Raw genomic sequence first — 12,719 nt, forward strand, 5'->3', positions numbered from 1 at the left:
ACACCAGAAACAGCCTTCTTTAGGGCCTAGTCTCACCACCAGTGTCAGAGTAGAGAACGCCAAAAGGCGAACAGTACAAAGACAATGCACTATGGGGCCGTCGATAAATGACGTCAAACACCTAGGGGGGGGGGGGGGGTCAGACATTTGTGACGATGTGTGACGAAGGGGGGGGGGGGGTGAGAAATGTGACGTCACATCAAAATGAGCAACTTTAAATATAGACAACACGTTCTACTTAATTAAATAGACTTTTTAATAAATGTTTTCTCCTACAGCATCAGAGTGCAGCGCCACATTAAATACGCACTACAATGACAATAATTTAAAGAGATTTGATGCATGTTTTTTTTTTTGGGGGCAGAGCTTTGTAACGTCATATTTGAGGGGGGTTCTGACTTTTTGTGACGCCGTGTGACGAAGAGGGGGGGGGGTCAAAAATAGTCCAGAATCGCGTGACGTCATTTATGGACGGCCCCTATCAGAGCATTTATAGCTCGGGTGACCAAAAGGTATCGTATTTGAACATCTTAACATTTGTTTTATTGCCATAAAGGGTAAAACCTATTCTTATTTTCCATACTTTGATACTGGCAAAAAGGTCCCTTGATATAGATGCAGCATCTCAATTTAGGAGCTTTCGTGACTGCAGGAATTATTCTTTGGTTCTTTTCGGTTAAGTCACGTCTAAAAATAAAATAATAAATTAAAATAACATATTACGACGTTTCGATTGCAACACAAGCAATCATCATCAGGTATAAAAGAAATAGCAACAAAAATCTAACTAGAAAACTATAGACAGACATACAAGCAGACAGACATCACAACGGCACACAGAGAGAGGACACAAATCGGCACAAAGAGAGGGGTCGTTTCTGTGACGGTCCCTTAAATATAGAGAGGGGGGGCGGGGACGGAGAGAGGGAGGGGGCAGAGAGAATTAGCATATCAATGAGTGTACGGCAACGTACTGCTGTTGCAAGTAAGATGACAATGTGGAACGGGCACGCAAAATTGAAAACGGGCACGCAAAATTGAAAATTAGGAGACAGGCACACGAAAATTAAATAACCTAGCAAAATATCGAAATGTGATGTAATACAACACAGAGAGTCGGTTAACACACAATTAACGCATAGCCTGGTTGATTACGTGTTTCAAAATGTGCTAAGTTAGAATTTTAAGTGTGAAAATTCCAAAGAGAGGACACAGGCAGAGAGAACAAATAGCCAGAAAGAAAAAGGATAAGCTTAAAACTTCCCCGTAGAAGTGGTTCAATCTTAATTTAGGAGCTTTCGTGACTGCAGGAATTATTCTTTGGTTCTTTTCGGTTAAGTCACGTCTAAAAATAAAATAATAAATTAAAATAACATATTACGACGTTTCGATTGCAACACAAGCAATCATCATCAGGTATAAAAGAAATTACCCTTTCTGGGGAATAATAAAATAATAAAATATTACGAAATTCTTACTTTATTATTTCCCTTCTACGTAACTTTACCGAAAGAACCAAGAATATGAATCCCTGCAGTAACGAAAGCTTTAAATCAAAATCGAATCGACCTTGTTGGAATCATCGATTGTCGGTGCCGAGCGTCCCGCCGTCTCCATGGCGACGGGTCGGGTTGTACCACTACGCCCCGGGGGGGTGGGGGGGATGGGCGTTGCTATGGTGACGCAGGGGGTGAGGGGGTGGGGCGTTGCTATGGTGACGCGGAGGATGCGACGCAGGGGGTGGGGGGGGTGGGGCGTTGCTATGGTGACGCGGAGGATGCGACGCGTCATCGTTCGTTCACTCACCGCTTCCTCCCCCTCCCTCCCGTCGGCTCAACATTCGCGTAAGTCCGCAGGAGTTTTTGTTAAAAAAACACACTCGCAAGTCCTTCCTTTCGTATCCTGTGCCCGTTCAAAATGTACATTCATTCATACATTGCTAAGCACGTAACTTGGCACCTATTCCAGACAAGGTAACGAAATCGTGCGCGTGTCTCTGTGTGTGGGGAGCGGTGGCGCAGTGGTTAGCGCCACGCTGCGCTACGAACTTGGCCACCCGGGATCGATTTCCCGCTCACGGCCAACACCGGTGACGATTATCTGAACCGGTCCTGAGCCTCTCCCTAAGTCAACTCAGCCTCAAATGAGTACCCGGTGCGATGTGTAAACATCGCCACTGGGGAGACAAAGGCGGCCGGGCGTGGTGCTGGCCACCCACCCCCTCGTGCACCGTTCTGGCCTTCATAGGTGCTCGCTAATAGCGCTTGCCCCTACAGTCTGTCAAGGCTATACGGAGGATCTTTGTCTTTGTCTCGCGTAACAGATTTAACGACGCAAAGGTTATGCTCGCAAGCCGTAGAAAGTCACGACTCACATTGTGTGTTGGATGCGTGTTATGTAACTACATGTGCAATGCACCTCCGATTCGCACGGTTGGCTATGTACGGTGCGAAAGAATTTCAACATACGTCCAGGCTTGCCAACACCACCATCTCGGAAGAGCTGAAGGTGCAGCCGTATTATTGTTGTTCAGGCCGCCAACCCAAGAATTGTTGAAAATGTGGCCGACCTAACAGTCAATAGCAGAGGTGTGGACTCGAGTCATGTGACTTGGACTCGAGTCAGACTCGAGTCATGAATTTGATGACTTGCGACTCGACTTGGACTTGCATAACAATGACTTTGTCCCACCTATGAGATGTGGACTCGAGTCATGTGACTTGGACTCGAGTCAGACTCGAGTCATGAATTTGATGACTTGCGACTCGACTTGGACTTGCATAACAATGACTTTGTCCCACCTCTGGTCAATAGTGACACAAAAACAACCGTCGACCGATTTAATCCTCATTAGTACTGATCAGTACTGTACAATGATCAATACAATGCTGCCTTTATGCCTCTTGACGATGGGATACCCCCATTTGCACTTACCCAAATAAAACAATGCCAATTCAACAATCTTGATTTGAAGCTTTCGTGACTGCCAGGAATCCATACTCTTTGGTTCTTTCGGTAAAGTCACGTAGGTAGAAAAAACAAATGATCACGACGTTTCGATGGCAAAACAAGCGACCGTTTTCAGGTGAGAGAATCAGACTGCCGTGGACGAGACATCATTATTTTTTCTACGAGGCATCATTACTTTTTTCTACCGACGTGACTTTACCGAAAGAACCAAAGGGTACAATCCAACACTTTGTGTCGATGCAGTGTGATGTCAACATGACATGACATGCACCCCCCCCCATCACCCTTTGCCAACACACAAATAGTCCAGTGGTTCTCAACCTTTGTTGGCTACTCTACCCCTTTGTTGAATTTTGTTTCAACCGAGTAACCCCTTGCCTGACCCAATATGGTTCTAAGAAATAAATGTCTGAATAATGAACGTCGATATTTTAACTAATTGTCCATTTTGTGAGGTGTCCTAACTAGCTGGTAACTGCAAGCGAATAAAACATGTCAATGGACTCTCTGCATGCATGGCATGCGCGGCGTAATTTCTTCTCGCTCGCTGGTTACTCTTGGAAGCCCACATTGTTTACCATATACATTTAAACGTTAGCGTTGTTATTTTATATTGGCAGATTCATACATGATTATTCGCCAATCACTTTCACGTATGATATAATGTCACATTTATAGATTACCTTACGTACTCCTAGGGGTCAGCGTACCGCCGGTTGAGATCCACTTCACTATCCAACGTGAGCTATGGCCAAACAAACCCTCATGTGTGGAGAGGCCTTCAACCAGGAGTAAATTGTCAGGGCAGTAAGAGTAATGCCATCATTGTAGAACTGGCTTTCTTACTTGTTCAATGATTACCTGTTAGAAGATTAATTTCATAACAATGATCAACAGTAACAGTAACACGCTTTACTATTGCTTTTTCAGTTGACGCTGACCTACAGTGAGACATGTCCACTGGAAACGTGAATGATGGGCCGACGACTGAAGATCCGGAGATTCGAGCTCAGAAATACCTGGAGAAGCATGGCATAGCACACGTGATGCGTGTGCGTTTACATGTGTGTGTCTGTCAGTGTGCATTGTGTCAATAAAAGTGCATGCGTGGGAGAGCGGCAAATATCTTAACCGGTTATGGGCCTCTTTGAGGTCGATGTGGCCTTAAATGAGTACCTGGTGTGGTGTGTTAACATCAGCGCTGGGGAGACAAAGACGGGCAGGTGCCCCCTCGTGTGTCATGCCAGACTTCATAAGTGCTCGCTAACAGCTCTTGCCCCAACAGTCTGTTAAAGGCTATACGGGGATCTTTGCATTGTGTGGCGTGAGGGAGGGAGAAATTGTGCAGTATACTCTTAGTTCTTTCGGTAAAGTCACGTAATTAAAATTAATAAAAATAAAACAATATTAATTTTAATTTCATTTTTACCTACGTGACTTTACCGAAAGAACTAAGAGTAAGAATCATTGCAGTCACGAAAGCTTCAAATCTAAAATTGTGCAGTGGTGTAGAAGTCCATGCAACGAAGCTGTTATTCCTGTGACCTGGGTTCGATGCTCAGTCATCCACAAACGAGTGGTGAAATGGTATCTGAATGTAGCCTGGGCCTCCCCGAAGTGAACTTGACGATAAACAAGTACCTGGCATGGTGTGACAACTTCAGTACTGGGGATACAATGGTGACTGAACATGGTGCTGGTTACACCAATCCCTCATGGTATGCCTGCCCCAATAATCTATGATACTAAACTCAGTTGGTTTGTATATTGCATATCTGTAGACCGTGTGTGTATTTGAATGTGTGTGTGCGCATATACACACACACACACAGGCCATGACTGAGCGTCTAGTCAACGAGAGACCAGATGACCCTTTGGAGCATCTAGTAAAACAGGTGCATATTCCTATCCTGCTCCCCTATCAACATTTGTATCCATTGTTATGCCACTTTTGTAGCAGACTGATGACCTGTAGAAAATCAGACCAATTCCACAATTGCTTATTCATGGAACACCGTTCCAAATACAGAGCACGTATTAATGACTGATTTTTTGTTTAATTTACAGTTGGAGAAAATGATTGAAGAGAAAAATCGAAGAAAGACCAGCTGACATCACAGCGCTAAACTTCCACACATTTACATCATCACCATTATTACCACCACCAGCATAATCACAACATCATCAACATTGCTGTCCTTGCCATTGTCCACGCTCTATTCAATGTGGCTTGAGGACTGCTCCATCTCCTCGAGAGTGTATCATTCCTCCGCACGAGACTCCTGGAACAGCCTTCAGACTCAGTGATGCTTTTCTGAATGAATTACTGTTATTTATTATTTATTCAGTCAGTCGTTCCTTCATGGCAATTAAATGACCATCATACTACTGCGTGTGTTTCCACGGTTGTGCTGTATTCCTCTCCAATGTACATCAAGATGTTTTGCTCCACGTGCCTTCTGAAGCTCCCACCCAGCATGCAAATATCGTTGTATCCATTCTATCAATTTTCCAAACCCTTTTTACCCAAACAACACATTTAAATAATACTGCAAATTAGAAAGCCAGTTTGTGTCCTAAATGTACTTGGAAAAAAATTAATGTTTCATGCTATATATTGGTAATTGGTGGGATAAGGGATTTATAGCGACATTCAGTATTACCTCGTGTCAGCTTGGCTAGTTTGTTTCAATGGCAGGGATATAACTCGTGTCAGCTTGGTTGATAATTGGTTATCGTAAGGGTTGATTGGCGAGTTTACATGACCCCCACCCCCCGAGTTGTCAGCCCCTCCCCCTTTCAATGCTGGGTCATTTCAAGCGCTGCTGCTGCTCGCTTCAAACTCGTGCGCTGCACCCTCCAGTGCCTCTCGTGCTGCTGCTGCTCTCCCCCCCGTGCTGCCCTTCCCCGGGCTCCCCGTGCTGCACTTCCCCGTGCTGCTCTCCCCTGTGCTGCCCTTCCTCGTGCTCCTCGTGCTGCCCTTCCCCCGTGCTGCCCTTCCCCGTGCTCCTCGTGCTGCCCTTCCCCGTGCTGCTCTCCCCTGTGCTGCCCTTCCTCGTGCTGCCCTTCCCCGTGCTGCTCTCCCCTGTGCTGCCCTTCCCCCGTGCTGCTCTCCCCTGTGCTGCCCTTCCTCGTGCTCGTGCTGCCCTTCCCCCGTGCTGCCCTTCCCCGTGCTCCTCGTTCTGCCCTTCCCCGTGCTGCTCTCCCCTGTGCTGCCCTTCCTCGTGCTCCTCGTGCTGCTCTCACCGTGCTGCCCTTCCGTGGATTTGGGGAGACGATGGGCAGCGGAAGCTCCGCGCTCGGCACGCGCTCCATTTACCTGGACCTGGACGGGCGCGTGCAGCAGGTACGGGGGTGCACAGGTGTGCTTGTACAGGTGTACTTGTACAGGTGTACTTGTACAGGTGTGTGTAGGTATAGGGAGCGGTGGCGCAGTGGTCAGGGCTATGGACCCGGTCACCTTAGTTCCATTCCCGCTCACGGACAACATCGATGACGAATATCTGAACCAGTCCTGGGTCTCTACTAGTTTCACCCAGTTTTAATTTAGTAGTTTAACACGTTTTAGGCTTTCGCGACCAATATCATCCATAATAGAGGTTGTATGGGTTAGATCGGGTAAATATACAGATTGTAAATGTTGTGGCTTGGCTCTCCAACACGCCGGTGTGCTGTACTAGTAACGAATTGGCCACGTTCTGTTAACGTGACAACTCTTACTAGTTGGCTGTGTCGGCTGGTGGCGGGTTTGAATTACACATTTATATATTTACGCGATCTAACCCCAAAAAAACTTCTATTGTGGACTTAATGTAATACTTGGTGCGGTGCGTGTAAACATCTGCATTGGGGAGACAAAGGCGGTCGGGCGTGGTGTTGACGACCCAAATACCTCGCGTGATGTTGCCGGCTGTACGGGGGATCTTTTCAGATATATACAGGAGTGCGCAGGTGTGTGAAGTGTGCGAATAGACGCATGCACTCGTGGCGAGATGTTAACTACCTCGCCTGTTACACAGGAGGGCGTCGGTTCGATCCCGACCCTGACGCCTGCTGCTGTGTATTTGGAGTTTGCGGTGTCTCTCTCTCTCTCATCATCATCACGGTGACTAGGAGATGTTAACTACCTCGCCTGTTACACAGGAGGTCGTGGGTTCGATCCCGACCCTGACGCATGCTGCTGTGTATTTGGAGTTTGCGGTGTCTCTCTCTCCCCGTGGTCGCGTGCGGGAATTCACTCCACATTTATCAACACGCGTTTCGAGCATTTGGCTGCTGTTACATTTGCACGCGATAAGCCACTTCGTCGAGCTCCCGTTTGTGGCCAGGTCGCTTTTGAAAAAGAGCTGCGGACCTTACTTGGGAAAATAAAAAATAGTCTAGTTTGTAAACGTGTGCGTGCGTATTCGTTTAGCGGGGAGCGGTGGTGTAGCGGTTAGCGCGTTGCGCTACGAACCCGGCGAACCGAGTTCGATTTCCACTCGCGGTCAACGCTTGTGACGATTATCTGAACTGGTCATGGGCCTCCCCTAGGTGGACTCAGCCTCAAATGAGCAGCTGGTGTGGGGTGTAAACATCACCACTGGGGAGACAAAGGCGGCCGGGCGTGGTGTTGGCGTCGTGTTGGCCACCCACCCCCTCGTGTGCCGTGCCGGTATTCATAGGTGCTCGCTAACAGCACTTGCCCCAACAGTCTGTTCAGGCTATACGCGGGGGATCTTTGTGCGTAAAGATACCGGTTATTGTTGTTGTTGAATGGCGGTGGTTGTTGTTGTTGTGTCGAGATAAGGGGTAACCGGTAGTTTACCGGGTCGGAAAAGTCAGGAGCCGTTCCGAGTGGAATCTTAGCACGGGCACGCACGAACGTGCACGCGGCAAGGCGACCTAAATCACCGCGTGATCCACTTGCCCTCCCTTCTCAGTTAAAAGGTAAAGGTGCAACCCTGCAAGTGCCCGCTCAGGCCACTGCTGGCGGATGGGGCGTCCACTAGGGGTGGGGAACGTCCGGCCCACGGGCCGCATGAGGCCCGCGAAATCATTTGGTGTGGCCCTGCCGAGGCATTTGGTGTGGCCCTGTCAAGGCAACTGCAGGCGGGACTCGAAATTCAATAAATCTTGGAACAAACCTGGAAAAGCAGTTGCGAGTAGCAGCAACATCATCAATACCGGCTAACATCACACGCCTCACCAAAGAGAAGCAGTTCCAGCCATCACATTAGGGGTGAGTTAATTAAATGTTTGACCAAATATAACGGGCTAATCTTTAAGTTGATTATTTTGTATGGCCGGCGAATGATGTTATAAATATCCAAATGGCCCTTGGCAGAAAAAAGGTTCCCCACCGCTGCACTAGAGGTGAGTTCCAGGGGGGTTAATTTGCTCCATTCTTCCACGCTGGCCTTACGTATTGGCAGAGGTGGGCGTACCCACACTTTACCCCACCACACGATCGTGGTGAACCCGTTTATATCGCTGGGTGGACAGAGGCGGGGTGGACGGAGGGGTTGAAGAAGCTTGCCCCATTGCTTTAACTGCCGCGCCGGGAGATAGAACCCAACTTGCTCCCTCTTGGATGGCAAGTCAAGGTGCGCTCACCAGTAGACGAGTCCCACGTCAGCTCCCTTCATTCCTCGCAGGTTTAAAATGTTTTCGTGGAAAACCGCGAACCGGTTTTCACCGGGTGTTTTTTTTTCATGCGGTTATCGTTAATGCAAAAAAAAAACGTTACACTTTTTGGTATTTATTTTAGTAACAGCCCCCCGATACGTGTGCAGGAAAAAAAACACAATACGAACGCGTTCACACACGGCCTATAAATAGGCACAACTCGTTAGAAAAGACAGCGAGCAGGGGAGGGGACACACACAGGTGTGTTCAAAATGTTATGTCACATTTCCCAAGACGCCGAGCACCCAGGACGGGGGGGGGGGGCTGCAGGTGGGGACGGGAGGGGGGGTGAGCGGATCACGCGAGAAAGGTCGCAATGGGTCACGAGACGTATAATTGGACCCGGGACGCCAATTAATTTACTGAGACGGGGTTCAATATGGACAATGGGTCCCGTTAATTGCGCACTCCGCAGTACACACTGGCCCATCCTGGTGTGCGTGGCGATGATGAAGACCCACAGAGAGAGCTCGCGGATTATCATGTTCCCTTACGCTCGGGGCAGCCTCGTCCCAGTGGACATGGCAACGTTGAACCAACGTTGGGAATGTGGTTCTAAGCGCTGGACCAACGTTGGCTGAACGTTCAATTTTAGCTGGGGTAGTGTGAGAGGATGTTGGCTGGAGGGTGCTGAGCCTCACCTGCTGAAGGTTCAGCCATTTTATAACTTTACACCATTGGAACCTCATTTGCCAGTAAAAATATGATAATTGTTTTTTTACCCTTCTATCTGGCAACAAAACTGACACCTTTTTACAAGGAGTCATGTTTGCATCGACCACATAGACCACAATAATGCAAACAAAAAACATAACTCTGATAATGTGCACATTATCAGAGTTATGTTTTTTGTTTGCATTATGACTGCAGGTATTGTGGTCTATGCAAACATGACTCCTTGTAAAAAAGTGTCAGTTTTGTTGCCAGATAGAAGGGTAAAAAACCAATTATCATTTTATAACTTCTTATAATCTAATCAAAATAATGGGCAAAATGCAAATAATATCACAATATAATGTTGGGCCTCGCAGACTTTCCACATGCCCAGTGAACATGCCAATGTTGGACCAACGTTGGGATTGTGGTTGGAACCGTTGGACCAACGCCAGATGAGAATGCACGATCGACAAGCAGATTGTACCGTTGCTCGTTCTCTTTGGCGTTCGACATTTGTTTCCAGTTTATTTTGCGTTCACGTTGTCGTGTGTCCCCTTCACCCCGCCTTGAGGTTCTGTGTGTGCCCCCACCACGTTAAGCAAGGTCACACTACAGAGCTGCGTCAAGGGTTACCAAACTCCGGTCCTAGCGAACCCAACACAGTGCTACTTTCCGAGTTCAAATGCAAACAAATCGTTACACGCAGCACATACCTGATGCTTGCCAAACATGCCCCGCGAGAGCACTTCAATTTAGAATAGCTGGATAGAGGAGGCTAAACCTGCTGTGGACTTACTGACACTTGGTACCAGTGGTGTCAAGATCAGCTGTTATGCAAGGGACACTTAAGGGACACAGGGCAGTTGGAAGCATCTACCCATCAGCAACAATGGGATGCAGAATAGTGACACTTAAAATAATTATTAGAGCTCCAGGTGGCTAAAATATGGGAAAGGTGGCACGGTGATGCATCTGCCAGTCATTTCAGTTAATGAACCCATGATAACACCTTGCATATTTAGTGATTTAAATATTTCACCTGGAAACTCCCTTGTCATGCAACTTATCGTTTACAAGGGTTTCCAAGCGGTCACTGATCAGTCCCATTACCTGCTGCCAATGAGCCTTCGGAAAATCAGATGGCTTTAAAGTGCACTCGACTGGCACAGACGTTATGGTGATGTAATCTCCACTTTTCAGTATGTCGGTTATTATCGTGTCCCACGTGGCTTAGAGAACCACATGATGTAGGGAGCTCTCTAATTGAATCAGCACTCCGCGTGACATGTTTAACACTTGTCAGGCAAGTGCAGAATGTAACAATGTAATTTGTACTGGATTAAAATTGAGGTACTTTTTAATTTATTGGAAAGGCATTTTTTTAAATCTCTTCTTGCGTCACGTTCCAAGTCAAACTGTTCACATCGCTACACTGTCCTTTGTCAGGGTTCAGTAATGTGCCGTGAGATTATTTAAGAAATGTGCAGGGCAATGGTGAGGAGAGACGTTATTGCTGTGTGTGTGCAGGTGGTGTTCGGCTGTCGCTGCTCCACTGCACATCTCAATGACCTGGTCTGCGACTCAGCGGGAATCAACCGGTCCGGCTCCCCCACCACCACCACCCTTCCACTCATCGACCCTGAATCGATTTATCGGTCCTGTAATTCTCAATCAATCTATTGCGATACAATATGTTTGCAAGATAAACCTGAGCAAGTGAAAAGTATTTTACAAGTGTAGTGAAAAGTGTGATTTTTGGAAGAAGACACAACTGAAAAATACAATATTGTAGAATAAATCAGGGTTTTTGCAATACGTTTTACAATCAATAACTTAAATGGGAGAAGTCAGTTTTTTGTAAAATAAATATCTATAACAGTGAAGGTAGGAGTTAGTGGAGCTGCTTTGGAACCTCAACTCTGGGTCCAGGCTCCAGAGTGCTCCAGTGACCTCAGCTCCTGCTCGATCCTGAATCATTTGACCCCAGCTCCGTTCAGGCTTCGGAGCACAACTTAGAACATTGACAAACTCTGCTCTGAAACTGGAGTTCAGCCAGCACGGTAAAGCACGAGGGAAGGTGAGGGCGGAACCTAGGTATGGGGTAGGTTGTGGTGAGCAATACGGAACTAGAACTGGGGTGGAGGAGGCTGTCGGGTAGAATGCGAGTGTTCTTGACGAACTTCCTCCAGCTGACTAACATTGATCACCACACACGACAGTTTTTACTTTCTGGCAACGCAAGGAAGTGGGGGTTGTTTGGGGGGTTTTGACACAGTCACACAAAGATATTCATAAATACACACACAAATACACACAGACACATGCATATACATATACAAATACATACGCACTGCTACATGTCCATACAAAGAGCAAATATCCTCACCATAGCCTTTATTTAAAAAAACTGTTGGGGAAATTGCTGAAGCAAGCACCTATTTAACACCTGATGTCCTATATACAGGATCTCCGCAATGGGAAATGTTTCTATATAAGGGATGCGTTCCTGGGAAATGTCTACTTAATTAAAAATTACTTAGAGCGAACTAGAAAATCCCACAGACATAATGGTCAAATTAGGGGTTGCGTTCCTCGCCAACATTTCTGGATAAAAATATAACGTGTACAAAAATGCATATGATCATGAGTTAACATACATTGTAAACAATTATAAATACAAATACTTAGATAAAGGATCACACACATGCAAGCACAAACACTAACACGTACGCAGATAAGTAGCTCAGAACACATTGCTCTTATAAATGACCACGTGTTAATGCGTTAATGAGTTTGATAACTCCATATCTTTAAAACTGCATTTTGTGTTTAGTTTGTTGTCCTTCCCCCGCAACTCCTATGAGCACGGTTGGCTACGTACGGTGCGAAAGAAGTCCTACATACATACAATGCACATAACCACCGCTACTTTGAGCTGGTGCAGCTCATTTGCGGGTCCCTTGTCTGGGTGTGAAGGACACTTTGCTTCCACTTCCTGTCTCTATTTTCCCGGCGATATCCCTTAGAGATTCATTATCCCATTTCGCAAGGGTGACCTGGCTCTCCTGGGTGCGTGTGGACATCTAGGGAGGGTTATAATTATCTGTGGGCTGTGAGCACAGATGCCTCGCAATGGCTACCTACACAGAGGAGGAGCGTGGTGATGTCACAGGATGTTTAACATGTGCTTTATATTCCGATTCAAAGTTTTCGTGACTGCAGGGATTCATCTTCTTGGTTCTTTCGGTAAAGTCACGTAGAAGGGAAATAATCAAATAATCAAAATAATAACATAATAATAAATTCACGACGTGAGAATTATTTTATTATGTTATATTTTTTTAATTTGATTATTTCCCTTCTACGTGACTTTACTGAAAGAACCAAGAAGATGTGCTTTATAACACATGGTTCTATAATTTTAT

At 46.5% G+C, this 12,719-nt stretch overlaps 1 protein-coding gene and 1 long non-coding RNA gene across 2 annotated transcripts in view; both read left to right on the forward strand.

The window, feature by feature from the left end:
* Window positions 1-1,750: 1,750 nt before the first annotated feature.
* LOC144719214 (uncharacterized) lies at window positions 1,751-5,358 on the forward strand. Its single transcript, XR_013585567.1, has 4 exons — window positions 1,751-1,844; window positions 3,901-4,022; window positions 4,803-4,865; window positions 5,038-5,358. It is a non-coding gene; the product is annotated as an uncharacterized LOC144719214 (long non-coding RNA).
* Window positions 5,359-6,147: 789 nt separating this feature from the next.
* The window catches only part of PDE9A (phosphodiesterase 9A), a 25,774-nt gene continuing 19,202 nt past the window's right edge, over window positions 6,148-12,719 (forward strand). Inside the window, exons 1-2 of the mRNA XM_078595103.1 lie at window positions 6,148-6,316; window positions 10,822-10,892. Coding sequence (XP_078451229.1) covers window positions 6,248-6,316; window positions 10,822-10,892 — 140 coding nt within the window. The 5' untranslated portion in view covers window positions 6,148-6,247. The remainder of the gene's footprint in view (window positions 6,317-10,821; window positions 10,893-12,719) is intronic.

This window comes from Lampetra planeri, chromosome 5 (genome assembly GCF_965212315.1).
Source record: "Lampetra planeri chromosome 5, kcLamPlan1.2.h2, whole genome shotgun sequence".
In the NCBI taxonomy this organism is placed as follows: Eukaryota; Metazoa; Chordata; class Hyperoartia; order Petromyzontiformes; family Petromyzontidae; genus Lampetra; species Lampetra planeri.